Source organism: Protopterus annectens, chromosome 1.part2, assembly GCF_019279795.1.
Source record: "Protopterus annectens isolate FY-2018-M chromosome 1.part2, PAN1.0, whole genome shotgun sequence".
Taxonomy (NCBI): domain Eukaryota; kingdom Metazoa; phylum Chordata; order Ceratodontiformes; family Protopteridae; genus Protopterus; species Protopterus annectens.
Window position 1 is genome coordinate 363,241,652 of NC_056727.1, and position 14,846 is coordinate 363,256,497.

The 14,846-nt window shown below is 41.2% G+C and overlaps 1 protein-coding gene across 1 annotated transcript in view; it reads right to left on the minus strand.

Annotated features, from left to right (window-relative positions):
- Window positions 1-14,846, minus strand: part of TRMT6 (tRNA methyltransferase 6 non-catalytic subunit) — a 742,618-nt gene that overhangs the window by 304,490 nt on the left and 423,282 nt on the right. Inside the window, exon 8 of the mRNA XM_044056438.1 lies at window positions 5,240-5,364. Coding sequence (XP_043912373.1) covers window positions 5,240-5,364 — 125 coding nt within the window. The remainder of the gene's footprint in view (window positions 1-5,239; window positions 5,365-14,846) is intronic.

The window sequence follows — 14,846 nt, forward strand, 5'->3', positions numbered from 1 at the left end:
ATGCCATGAAACCAAAGGCCTGCAGGATTTTCCTTGCAGACAGGTGGGTTTTTGTTGCAAATTTTTTGACACAAGAAGTCAGTTGTTTTTGTTTGTCTGGCTTGAGATAAGCCATCTGGGCAGTTGTATTTAAGCTTGCACCCAGGAATATTATCTCTTGAGAGGGTACTAGTTTTGATTTCTTTTCATTTACTGTGTACCCTAGGCCAATTAGTAATCTTTTTACAAATGCTAGATGCTTTAGAAGAATGTCTTTGTTCTCTGCTTGAATAAGGCAGTCGTCCAAGTAGGGATATATTTGAATTCCTCTTTGTCTGCAAAATGCAATTACTGGTGCCAGGCATTTTGTGAAGACCAAGGGTGCAGTAGATAAGCCAAAGGACAGTGCAGAGAACTGGTAGTACATTGAGCCAGCTATGAATCTGAGGTATCTTCTGCAATTCTGCAAGATTGTCTGATTGGGACATGCAGGTATGCCTCTTTTAGGTCCAAAGTTACGAGCCAAGCCTTCTTGCCCAGCATGGGCAGTAGCTACTGTAGAGTCAACATCTTGAATTTTGGAACTTCCAGAAACGTATTTAGTATAGACAGGTCCAGTATTGGTCTCCAGGTTTTGTCCTTTCTGGGCACTAAGAAAAGTCTGGAGTAAAATCCTTGCCCTGCTCTTGTTGTGGTACTTGTTGAATGGCCCTCATGTCCATGAAGGCTGTAATTTGCTTTTGTGCCTCTGCCCATTGATGGTGTGGCAGGTCTGGCATACCTTTTGACCTTGGTAGGGTGTGAAAATGGAACCTGTAGCCTTGGGACATTTGTCTTGTGTAACCATTTGCCAATTTGATGAAAAAAGTGCTAAGTTTTCCCCCTAAGGGGGCTGCCAAAAGAAAAGTACTTGGATCTGGCAGAGGAAAGTCATTGTGACTGTTTCCTGTAAGGTTGTGATTTGTCTTCTCCGCTTTTGGAGGTAGGACCACCCCATTGTTTAGGCCTGTATGAGCCTTGGGGCTGAGATCTGCCACTGGGACGCCTGTATCTGCCTCTTTGCGGTCTGTCTGACACTGGAAAGGACCAATTTTTAGAAGGCCAGTTCCTGCTAAATCTGGGTGGCTGTACCTGTAAGAAATCCTTAACTGTCTGCATGGATTTTGCTTTATCCTCCAATTTTTTTCAACACCTCTTCTGCTTTAGTACCAAACAAAGTATCATGCTGTAAAGGAGCATCTAATAATTTTGCTTTAACATGATCAGGTAGATTCTGTTCCTTTAACCAAGCATGCCTTCTAATAACAGAACCTGTAACAGCGGCCCTGCAAGAGGCCTCCAGTGAATCATAGCCACATTGCAAAGTATGCTTTCCCACTTGTTCAGCTGCATGCAATAAATCCTGCATTTCCTTGTTCTCTGAACATTCAGCATTTGTCAACAATTTCTGTTTAAGCAGTGACATTAAATATTGCTGATAAACTGCACAAAAATGGAAAACGGAGAGTAAAATAAACTAATAACCACAAATGTTCTCCGTTACACAGGATTCAATGAAGGCAGTCCCACAGACTTGGTGATAGGTAGTAAACGTTGTATTTTCTTCAAAGACTGTTCAGTCCACAAAACCAGACTATAGGTAATACGAATTAATTTATTTTATGAACAAACAACGAACAGAACTTGAACAAAGAGATTATTTCGTCACAAAAAGATTGAGCGCTTTCATTTCCAATACAGGAAACTTCATCAGAATAACCAGCATATTTCTACTCACATATTTATATAGATCTCAATTAATTAATTCTTCAGTTTAATTACAATTTAGTTAGAACTGAAAATGTGATTCAACTCAATAAATAAATTACATTTCACTTAAAAAACGTCAAGTCACTGTGGTAAAAGTAAAAATGAATATAATAATAATAGTAATGAATATAAATGAATAAATATAAATATAAATAAGGTTACAATACACCATTTTCACCATTTTGTAACACATAAAATGAAAATGTATATATATATATAAATATATATATATATATATATATATATATATATATATATACCATCCAACAAAAATCTGATATGTTGGTTAGTAAACAACTATATGTTGAAAATGTTACATCCCATAAACATCTATAATACTAAAATAAATGTAATTGTATGAATGTATAAATATAAATACAAATATAAATGAATTGTAAAGAATTGTACTAGTCCTATTAAAAGGTTAAAATTATTAAATATTGTAGATGTTCGTGAAAATTATAAATGTGTATAAGTGTATATGATTTATAATAAAATGTATTAAAATTGTAATAAAATGTATCAAAAATGTATTAAAGATGGCAACAATTGAATGAATATATGTGTCGTATATATGAAAAAAAGTTATCGTGTCCATGTAATGGACTATGAATTCTTGTTCATAACTTTGCTTTTACTATTGGTTTTAACTTTGTTGGCCCTTAACCTTAGGGCAGGTAAAATTGACACATAGTCATTCATTCCTGGGTGTGTATTGGCATCCAATCGTAATTGCCAAATCAGTTCTCAGTAGGTTAATTGGTTTTCCCAATCTCCCCCTCTACTGTCCCTAGATAACAATTCCAGTACCCAAAATTTTAAGTTAGCTTCCTTACATGACAATGTGTGTCTGAAAAGTGCATTTGTTTCCTTTTTTCTATTTACATCGTACATGTGCTCATATATTCTTTGTCTTAAACTGCTGACATTTAAGCATATGAAACTGACAATTTAAAGCCCTTACAGCCAAGGTAGCAGAAGTGTAAACTTTTTTTCCCCCATCTGTCCAGAGCCCCTAGAATCCCTATCAGAGGGGACAGGGTTTTTTGCAGTGGAAGCTTTGACCCCTTTAGGACCCGGAGATATAGTTTCTGGGTCAGCAGCGGTTTTTTTATATAGGAATTTATGAGAATCCGGGGCCCTGTAGTATCTGTCTGGCTTAGCAGGTGCAGGGGGTAAAGAGTCAGGGGACAGGCCGGACTCTGAAAATACATAATCTACAATGTCTACAACAGGTGGAATAGCAAGGGGTCTGCGCTGAGGAAGTAGCAGAAAGTCTCTGAGCCTTTTCTTAGATTCAGAATAATCTTGCCTCTCCCAGTGAAAATGCTCCCTCATGGTATGCAGGTTTTCCCCAAAAGAATAATCCTCAGGAGGAGAGGCTGAAGGAATGGATTCTTCAGCATCAGAGTCCTCATAGGAAAGCATGGAATAATCCTGTTCAGAAGAGAAATCAGAGGAAATAGAAACCTGATCAGAAGAATCATATTCTGTCTCTTGCCTAGTCCTCTTATCAGGAGGGGAATGGGAACCCCCGATCAAAGTAATTAGGTCTTCGGCCATTTTAAGCATCTGTTTTTTAGGCATGGAAGTCTGAGTAGGAGAATGCCGTACTTGTTTCTTTGTCTTTAGAGCTGCTTTAGTCTTTGTCTTTGAAGCTGTAGATGGCTTAACATATAGTTGTGTAGGTCTGAAGACACCCTCAGAAGCCGATGCCTGTTCAGCGGCTCCGGACCCATCTGAGGGAATGATTTCAGAGTGTCCAATACCTTGAGTTTCCAGAGGCCCAGTCGGCTCCATGTGGGAGTCGGAAGTGGCCTGTGGCTCTGAGGTAGCGGGCGCCAGGGGCTGCGAAAGCGCCTCACTGAGAACCGGCGAACTGGCGACTGGCCTAACGGAGGCCTCGTCATCTGTTTTGGACCTCGGATGCCTATCCTTTTCCTTGTCCTTGCGTTTTTTGTAAACTCTGGTCGTCGGCTGTTCCGACGGCATTATATAATTAAATCTTCGGCCAAACTAATGAAATGCAAAATCGAACAGACGCTTAATAGTGCGTTGGTTAAATCTAGCACAAAACCGACAGCTAGCAACGTTGTGATCAGGGCCTAGGCAAGGAATACAGTAAGAGTGAAAATCCTTATGAGGTATTTGCTTCCCAGAAGAAATACAATTGTTAACTTTTTCTGACATTGGTCTGGAGCAAGAAAAAAGTTTCCCCAACAGGGTACTTAGCTTTTATGAAGACTTCGGTTCTGAAATTCGGATTTGAAAATCTCAGGAGTCGGCCGACCGGCACTTGCGAACTGCTTTTGCTTGGGGCACCGCGTGGCAAGAAAGACTGAAGAAAATGGCGTCGGCTGCATCTTTTATACCCCTGGTGCACTGACGTCAGGGAAGAGGTGACAGCAACCGACGCCGGACCTAGACTTTGGAATTCTGGCCGACTGCGGGTAGCCTGCCAGCAGGATAGTCCAAGAGTAATGACTGCAACAGTGAAACACGATGAACATCTGTATACTCCTTGCATTACTAACATTTCTGTAGGTTGTGTGTCAGTGCTTAAGTTTCCTTTATGGATTAACAGAAGCTGGAAGCAATATGCAACACTTTGCAATCTAAACCAAGGTTACATACTAAGTCAGTGTAAGACAGTGCTGTGACTTTTCCTTGGACACACATGAGTGAGGAAATGCTGCAAGTGGTCTAAACTACTTTTGACACCTACTTTCACATGTGGTAGGTTCAGAAATTAAACGGATAAATCAAAAATAGCGACGATCACACCAGCAAAAGGGAAGGACAGCAAAATAAAAACTGGCAATTGTAGTACTCATGAGGGAAGTCTACTTTCAATCAAAACAGAAAACATCTCTTTCTCTTAAGATGCTGCAATCTCAGAGTAGACTACAGTTAGCAAGAGAGGACTAGGTCCCTGCAAATGGTGTGTGAGTGTATGTGCGTGTGTTGGGTTTGGCTACAAAGAACATAAATTTGTTTTATTCAAACCATCCAGTACAGCTCTTTTGAGTGTGTACCTTAACTCCCAGTGGGTGTGGCTTGAGCCTTTAAAAAATGAAGTTATCACCTTACAGTTCTAGCAGGTACTCATTGACAGAGGTCAAATATCAATACATCTGTGTTTGCTATCATGTATGCTTCAAGATAAAATATTCTGTCACCTTGTATGTAGCATGGTTTCAGAATTATTAATGTACATATGAGCAAGCAATATTTTACGCCTAGAAGTGCAGTAGGAGGTAACGGCAGAAATGCCTGGAGGAGCACTCGGCTGTAATGAGTTAAGACTCTTGGTGGTTTTCATTTCAGTTTAGTTTGGTTCCTCTGACACATTCTCAGGCAATTCTCATCAGAATAATTTTTAAACCTGAAATATGGAGCTCCATCAACAGATACAGGTCACACATCTTTGTGATTTACATTATAGCCTTACCTCCCATTCTTTCCATAACAGCACCTAATACCAGTCCTGCGCAGGTTTCCATCACGATTACTTTACTTCCAGCGTGGATATTTCCCAAAGTCAGCATCTGAGCCAGGGTGTCATATCGCAAATGGCTACAAAACAGAATCAATTAAAAAAATCATAGTCTGGAGAAAATGTGAAGAAAAACAAAATGTTGCACTGCTCTAAAAATAAAATATCCTATTGCTAAAGGCACTCGAACTTCAACTCTGCAAAGCATGAGCTAAGATAAGTAAGGATTTATTTTACAATAACCTATCTTATTCTTTCACGTGGTCCACAGGTTTGACCCCTATCCTAGAAATCCATGGACACAAGGCAGTAAAGCCATTCTGGGCAGGGTGCTACAACATCACTGAACACGCACACAGACAATCCAGAGAACTCCAAGTCACCTACTGCATTGTCTTTTGGATGTAGTGGGAAACTGGATCACCAAGAAAATACTCCCATAAATGCGTGTGCGAGTGTGTGTGGGGGGCAAACAGACTCCACAGAAGGTACCACAGCCAAGAATCAAACTGGAGACATTTCGCTGCAAGGTGAAATGTCAGGCCACTGCACCACCCACAATTACTACATGTTGTAAATATAATTTAACAATGTCAAACGATAATATGCTGCTCTTTAAGAAGCCATTTTTTTCTTGGAATCTTCAAGTAGTAGAAATAATGCAACTAGAATAAAAAGGTTTCACAATTAAGGAAAACAAGCAGTTTAAATAACTTCTGAATGTGAAATACTGAAAGCTTCACAAAAAGAAAAACACTTCCATGTCATATTTACCTTTTCTTATTAACTTTCTGAGAAACTAATAATTACAACACTAGAGCAGGAAAACAATAAATGATGTACAGTGGATATAAAATGTGTACACACACCCCTGTTAAAATGCCAGGTTTTTGTGGTCTAAAAAAATGAGACCATAATAAATCATTTCAAAACTTTTCCCACCTTTAACGTGACCTATAACCTATACAGTTCAATTAAAAAACAAGTCTGTTAGGGGAAAAATATAAAAAATAAAAAACGTACAATAAGCTGGTTGCGCAAGTGTGCACACCCTTAAACTAATACTTTGGTGAAGCACCTTTTGATTTAATTACAGCATTCAGTCTTCTTGGGTAGGAGTCCCTCAGCATGGCACATATTGACTTGGCAATATTTGCCCACTCTTCCTTGCAAAAGCGCTCCAAATCTGTCAGATTGTAAGGCCATCTATTGTGCCCTCTTCAGTTCACCCCACAGATTTTCTATTTGCTTTAGGTCTGGGCTCTGGCTGGGCCATTCCAAAACATTAAGTTTTCTTCTGGTGAAGCCATTCTTTTGTTGATTTGGATGTATGCTTGGGGTCATTGTCATGTTGAAAGGTGAAATTTCAACATCTTCAGCTTTCTAGCAGACACCTGAAGGTTTTGGGCCAAAAATGACTGGTATTTAGAACCATTCAGAATTCCCTTCACCTTGACTGAAGCCCCATTTCCAGCTGAAGAAAAGCAACCCCAAAGCATGATACTGTCACCACCATCACTGTGGGGATGGTGTTCTTTTGGTGATGTGAAGTGTTGCTTTTGCACCAAATGTACCTTTTGGAATTATGGCCAATTAGTTCAACCTTGGACTCAGACCACAACATATTTTCCCACATGCTTTTAGAAGACTATGTATTGTTTTGCAAATTATACCCCATAGTTCAGACATATGGAGAATATGGGATATTGTTGTCACATGTAGTACACAAGTACTTGCCAGAAATTCCTGTAGCTCCTTCAGTGTTGCTGTAGGTCTCTTGGTAGCCTCCTTGTCCAGTTTCCATCACTTTTGGCAGGACGTCCAGTTCTTTGCAACATCACTGTTGTCCCATATTTTCTCCACTTTTTCATGACTGTCTTCACTGTGTTCCATGGCACAGTCAATGCTGTGGAAATTTTTTTGTACTCTTCTCCGGATACCTTTCAACAATGAGATCCCTTTGATGCTTTGTAAGCTCTCTGCGAACCATGGCTTTTGCTGTAGCAGGCAACTGAGTAAACATCAGGAAAATCCTACTAGGACAGCTGAACTTTATTTGAGGTTAATCAGAGTCACTTTAATTGATGGCAGGTGTGTACCCAAGAAGATTGAATGCTGTAATTAAACCGAAAGGTGTTTCAACAAAGTATTAGTTTAAGGGTGTGCACACTTGTGCAACCAGCTAATTGTCCTTTTTTTATATCCCCCCCAATAGATTTGTTTTTCAATTGAATTGTACAGGTTATATATAGGTCACATTAAAGGTGGGGAAAGTTTTGAAATGATTTGCTGTGGTCTTATTTTTTTATATCACAAAAACCTGGCATTTTAACAGGGGTATGTACACTTTTTATATCCACTGTACATCCAATATAATTCAATTATGTTCCACAGAAAGTGGTCAAAAGTCAGAAAATACAAATCCTGTCAGAACAAGACAGTCGTAAGAGACCATTCCAAACAGGAAACTGCAATAAAATGACTCGTTTTAAAACTTTTATTGTATTATTATATTTATTACTACTGCTGTTTTATTACATTTAAAATGAACAGCAATGCTTAATGACCAGAGTAGCACAACCTAAAGAAATCATATGCTACATACAAGCATGTAGTACTCCAATCCAAAACACTAGGTGCTTTTTTCACACAACTTGCTACTTTTGTAGACTCAATATAGTTAATGAAGCCACTAAAATTTCACCATAGGAATACTGAATGGGCAGCTTCTAAAATACGATTATTACAACATTCTGTTTCTTAGAAATTAAATGCGGTTTTATACCCCAGAGCAAATGAGACCATGCTTCTGTTGGTGCATTTAAAAATGACAGAATAGGCCAATCTCATACATTCAGTTTCCAGAGCAAAAATATTAGTCATGCATTCAGCTTCCAAGACAAAGCCATAATCAAATAAATAAATAAAAGTGTATACCTTTGGACTACAACTAAAACTTGCGTTCAAATTGAAGAAACTGAATTGTAGTTCTGCATCAAATATTTTTTCTTTTTAAATAACATAGCTACCTACTATTAGCCATGTTCCAGAGTGACTCCTAGACATTCTGCTTCAAAGTTTTTCATCATCTTATATACTGAAGATCTGCATAACACAACTGGCAATAAGAAAATGTCAAAGCCAAAATAAACAAGCTTTTGTGATGTGTATATACTGTAATTTAATAAACTTAATCAAATTAACATTTCTGGAGAGGCAAAAGACATTTAGTACACGACAGTCCCAAAGGTTAAAGCGGCATCCATCAGCCAGCAAGCCTTGAAAAATCACAAAGAAATGGGATGAGGTGTAGGATAGGAGGCCAGTGCTAGTGCTGATAAACAATGGCACTCTAATGAATGTAAACAGGAAATGGAAAAACATGAAACTATTACTATAAAATATATTAGAGTAGACTTAAATGGGCAAAGTCATATTTTTAATGCTACCATGTACAAAGTGTCATCAAAAGCCACCATGTTTTATCTTGAAGATTTTTAATCAGTTAGAAGTGTAGTTAAAGGTAATTTGACCAAATAACGTAAAATGAGAACATTACCACAGTCTGATAAAACATTAAGACTTCATGTAAATCTACAGTTTGTAAGTGTACAAGCTGAACCAAATCACACTGTCCAGAAATTTGCTAAATGAAACAGACTGGCGTTTCTTGATATTAAGAAATGTTAAAAAGGAAACCTAATCCAGTTGTCAACCAGTGTAAACATGAAATGGACACAGTTTGGGGGGAGGGGCATATCCATCAGCCCTCCTCTTCAATTTTTTCCTACATGGTGTCATGACGGTATTGCATCAATTGCACCACCTCTCTTGGTTAAGGGTCACCCTCCTACCTAAAATCATCCCTGAATGTTGCAGTTCTTCTCAAACAATCCATCCAACTTTGACTGGAGGCCATCATTTCCTTCTGCATTCTTCCCGTCTCCCTCAATTAATTTTCTGCTTTCTCACACAGACTTCACAGTATGCTAGTGACCAAGGGGGTCTTTCTAAGCCTACCCAAGTTTTCCTGAAAGAATGATGATGTCCTGAATCCAAACAGGACATTGAGGGTCAGGCATTTATAAGCTACCACTGTCCATAAGGGACATGGGTGCCAGAAAGTACAGTTGTGTACACCTACCATAAATGTAGATGTTCGAGTGTCTTCACTGTTGCAGTCATAACTGTAGGGTGTTCCTGCCGGCAGGCAGCCCGAGGTCGGCCAGAATTCCAAAGTCTGGGTCCAGCGCCGGCTGTACCAGCAAGTACCCTGACGTCAGAACGCAGAGGTATAAAGCTGACAGCCGACGCCATCTTCTCCAGCCTTTCTTGCCACAGATGTCAGAAGTCCCCCAAAGTAACCAAAAGGTGTCCAAAAAGGAAACACAAATACACCACAAAAGAAGAGGAAGATAGAACAAGCAAAAAGTAAGAGGGGATTGGTGGGAGGGAAACACCGACTGCAACAGTGAAGACACTCGAACATTTACATTTATGGTAGGTGTACACAACTGTACTATGTTCTTCGTGTTTCACTGTTGCAGTCATAACTGTAGGGTGGAATCCCAAAGCTGTGATGAGGGAGGAGGTTATGCAGAAGGGGCAGCCAGAAGACCCTGCAAGACAGCAGAGGCAAAACCTGCCCTAGACTTAGAATACAAAGGGAGATTATAGTGCTTAGAAAAAGTATGCACTGAACTCCAAGTGGCAGCTTCCAAAATGTCCTTGGTAGGAACTCCTCTGAGAAAAGCTGCTGAAGTGGCAGCTGCTCTAGTAGAACGACTTCTAACAGTACCTGGAATCTGCTTCCCAAAGTGAGAGTAACAAAACCTTATCCCATGAGCAATCCATTTGGAAATAGTTTGTTTAGAAATAGCCTTGCCTAGAGAACTGGAGGCATAAGAGATAAGCAACTGATCAGATTTTCTGAAATCTTTAGTTCTGTCCAGGTAAAACCGTAGTTGTCTGTGTACGTCCAATGAATGTAAAATCCTTTCCCCTTTGTTTTGAGGATTTGGAAAGAAAGTAGGAAGGTGAATAGTCTGATTTAAAGCCACTTTAGAAATCACCTTAGGCATAAATGTAGGATTGGTCCTCAAGGCAACTCTGTCTTGGTGGAAAATAAGGTATGGTTCCACAGCCATGAGAGCTTGCAACTCTGATACCCTTCTGGCAGAAGTCAAAGCTAATAAAATAGCTGTCTTCCAGGATAAGAACTTGATATCCGAAGCAGCAGCAGGCTCAAAGGGAGGTAAAGTTAGTTTTCCCAAAACATAATTAAGATCCCAAGCAGGAACAGGAGGAGTTCTGGGAGGTCTTAAATTCTTAGCCCCTCTCAAGAATTGTCTCACCAGTTGGTGAGAGAAGATGGGGGGATCAGTGTTGTAATGAGCCGAGATAGCAGAAGCATGGATTTTAATGGAAGAAAAGGAGAGGCCTTTAAGCAAAAGGTCTGAGAGGTAAAGTAAAATGGAAGAAATGTCAGGCAAAAGAGGATCAGAACCTCGATCCTGCATCCAAATACAAAATCTTTTCCATTTAGAAGCATAAGATTTTCTAGTGCTAGGGCGCCTAGCTTCTAAGAGAACATCCAAAACTTGTTTGGGAAAAGCAGAAGGAATCAAAAGGCCCTTGTAGAGCCAAGCTGCCAGGCAAAGAGTCTTGATTTGAGAGTGTAGCATCTGACCCTGATGCTGGGGCAGAAGAGAAGGAAACAGAGGCAGAATCCATGGAGGTTCCAAGAACAGGTGTCTTAAAGTTGGATACCAAAACTGCAGAGGCCAATTTGGAGCTATCAAAATGATAATCTTGGGTTTGTCCTGTTTTATTTTCAGTAACACCCGAGGCAGAAGAGGAAGAGGAGGGAAGGCATATCCCGAAAGATTCCTCCAGCTGAAAGACAGGGCATCCACTTTCCAAGCTGTTTTGTGGAAGGACCTGGTGCAAAAGAGAGGCAGCTGATGATTGAGATGAGATGCAAACAGATAGGGCAACCCCAAACTGCCGTAATCCTGCTGAATAAGTTGGGGTCCAGCATCCATTCGTGAGGATCCAAAAGATTTCTGCTTAGGCTGTCTGCCAAGAGATTCCATTTTCCTGGAATGAATTGAGCTTGAAGATGCGGATTCAGATTTAGAGCTGTGTCCCATAAACTCATGGCTAGTCTGCAAAGGGGGTATGAGTGAGAGCCCCCCTGCTTGTTTATATACCACATGACTGTGGTATTGTCTGTGCGAATCAGAAGATGGCCTGGTTGCAAAAGATTCTGGAAGGCTAGAAGAGCATTTTGGACTGCCAACATTTCCTTCAAGTTGATGTGCCAGGGAAGATGCTTCTTTGTCCAATAGCCCTGCTGGCAATTGTTTAGGTAATGAGCTCCCCAAGCATAATCCGAGGCGTCTGTGGTTATGATCTGAGCAGGATGAGGTAGACATAAGGGATTCCCTTCGTTTAAAGCACAAGCCCTGGACCACCAGAGGAACTCTTTTTGGAGGCAGGGAATCAGAGGTATCATTGTTTCCAGGCTGTGGTAATGCTGAGACCATACACTCTTTAGGTACCATTGAAGCTTTCTCATATGAAGCCTTGCATTTGGGATCAACAGGATGCAAGAAGCCATGTAGCCCAATGTCTGCAGGAACTTCCTTGCAGTGAGCTGAGTTAAAGCAGCCAAGGTCTTGAAAAATGATGCCAGCTGTGCTTGCTTTTCTGGAGTAAGGAAGGCCCTTTGTAAGCTTGTGTTTAGAAGAGCTCCCAAAAAGATCATTTGTTGAGAGGGGATCAAATGTGACTTTTTTGTGTTCACTGAAAATCCCAGAAGAAGGAGAAGACGCTGAACAAACTGCAGATGTTGAAGTAAAAGATCCTTGCTGTCTGCCTGAATAAGGCAGTCGTCCAGATAGGGGTAAATTTGAATCCCTTGGAGTCTGCAATAAGCTACTCCTGGAGCCAGACGCTTGGTAAAGACTCTGGGCTCAGTAGATAAGCCAAAGGGCAGAACAGAGAATTTAAAGCGTCTCGAACCTGCCTTGAATCTGAGGTATTTTCTGCGTTCCTGTCTGATGGGAATGTGTAAATAGGCTTCCTTCAAGTCCAATGTCACCATCCAAGCATCCTGGGAGAGCATGGGAAGAAGTTGTTGCAGAGTAAGCATCTTGAATTTTGGAATCTCCAGAAAGGTATTTAATACTGAGAGGTCCAGAATAGGTCTCCATGAGTTTTGTTTCCTTGGGACCAGAAATAGTCTTGAGTAAAAACCTTTTCCCATCTCTGGAAGTGGAACAGGTTCTATGGCTCTCATGGCCAATAAAGCGTCCACTTGATTTAAGGCCTCTGACCATTGATGTTTTGGCAGATCTGGCCAACCCGAAGACCTTGGCAGAGTATGAAAGTGGAATTTGTAGTCTCTTAAAATCACATCTAAAACCCATTTGTCCTGGGTAATATGAGTCCAATTTTGGTAGAAAAGAGAAAGTTTTCCTCCGAGAGGGGCTTCCAGGCAAGGAGGACCTGTAGCCCAACGGAGAGAGTCATTGGGTCTGCTTCTTTTGTGATTGAGGTCTGTCTTCTCCCCTTCTAGGTGAAGAAGCAGTCCATTGTCTTGACCTGTAAGAGGCCTGAGCCTGCGCCCGACCTCTGGAGCGTCTATATCTTCCCCTTTGAGGCCTGTCAGGCGTGGGAAAGGACCAATTTTTGGAGGGCCAATTTCTAGAAAATCTAGGAGGCTGAACTTGTAAAAAATCTTTAACAGTCTACATAGATTTTGCTTTTTCTTCCATCTTTTTAATAACCTCCTCAGCCTTGGATCCAAATAAAACATCACGCTGAACAGGGGCATCTAACAGTTTAGCCTTAACCTGCTCAGGTAAATTCTGCTCCCGAAGCCAAGCATGTCTCCTGATAACAGTACCAGAGGCTGCGGCCCTGCAAGAAGCTTCCAAGGCATCAAAACCACAATGTAAACTATGTTTGCTAACTTGTTCAGTTGCATGCAATACATCCTGTAATTCCTTGTCCTCTGCACATGCAGGAAAGGTAGAGAGCCTTTGCTTTAAAACAGACAAAATAAATTGCTGATACTTGAACATGTGAAACTGGCAATTTAAAGCTCTAATAGAAAGAGTAGCAGAAGTGTAAACCTTTTTGCCCCACCTGTCCAAGGCACGAGAATCCTTTTCAGAGGGAATAGGATTTTTAGATGAAGCGGCCTTAGCAGCCCTAGAACCCTGAGAAATGGTTTCAGGATCAGCGGAAGGGTTCTTAAATAAGAATTGATGGGAGTCAGGGACTCTGTAAAATCTATCAGGCTTAGAAGGAGCAGGCGGCAAAGAATCAGGATTCAGGTTAGCTTCAGAAAAAGCATCATCCACAATATCAAGTACAGGAGGAATAGCCAAAGGTCTGTGTTGAGGGAGAAGGAGAAATTCCCTAAGTCTCTTCTTGGAAGCAGAATAATCCTGACCTTCCCAATGAAAATGCTCCCTCATCTCATGTAAGGTTTCCCCAAAAGAGAAATCTTCAGGGGGAGAAGCAGAGGGAATAGAGTCCTCTGCATCAGAATCCTCATAAGGAGGAAAAGAATAATCCTGGTCAGAAAAAGAGACAGAAGACACAGAAGCCTGATCAGATGAATCATAAGGAATATCCTGTCTAGGCCTTTTTTCTGGAGGAGGGTGAGAACCCCTAATCATTGTCAGTAAATCTTCAGCCATCCGTAGTAATTGCTTCTGGGACTTGGGAGCTGTATCCGAGGAAGCTTTAGAAGAAACCCTTGGTTTAACAGGAATCTTTGACTTTGCCTTTGTAGAAATAGTGATATGAGAAGGCCTGAAAACCCCCTCAGAAGCCGGTACCTGCACAGCGGTTCCGGACCCATCTGAAGGAGTGACGTCCGAAGGTCTTGCAGCAGATAAAATACTAGGCCTAGAAGGCTCCCCATGGGAGTCCGTGTCGGCCATCGGTTCCGAAGTGGCGGACGACAGGGGCTGCAAAAGCGCCTCACTGACGACCGCCGAACCCGAAGCTGGCTCCGGCTGCAAAGTATCTTGCTTGGACCTCGGAGGCCTATCCTTGTCCTTGCGTTTCTTTTGAATTCCGGTTGTCGGTAAAGTATCCAACGACATCCTATAATTGAATCATCTACCGAAATAATTCAAGGCCCAATCGTACCTACGCTTGATAGTGCGAGAATTAAACCTGGCACAGAACCGACAGCAAGAAACGTCGTGGTCAGGGCCTAAGCAAGGTAGACAGTAAGAGTGGAAATCTTTATGAGGTATTTGTTTTCCACACGATATACAATTATTAACTTTTTCTGACATCGGAGGAGCAAGAAAAAAGTTTCCCCAACGGGGTACTTAGCTTGAGAAGAGAAGTAGAAAACTTCGGATCGACGAAAATCAAAGCACGTTGTCCTGAATGCGCCAACCAATGACTTGCGAGCTGCTTTCCACCGCACGGCAAGAAAGACTGGAGAAGATGGCGTCGGCTGTCAGCTTTATACCTCTGCGTTCTGACGTCAGGGTACTTGCTGGTACAGCCGGCGCCGGACCCAGACTTT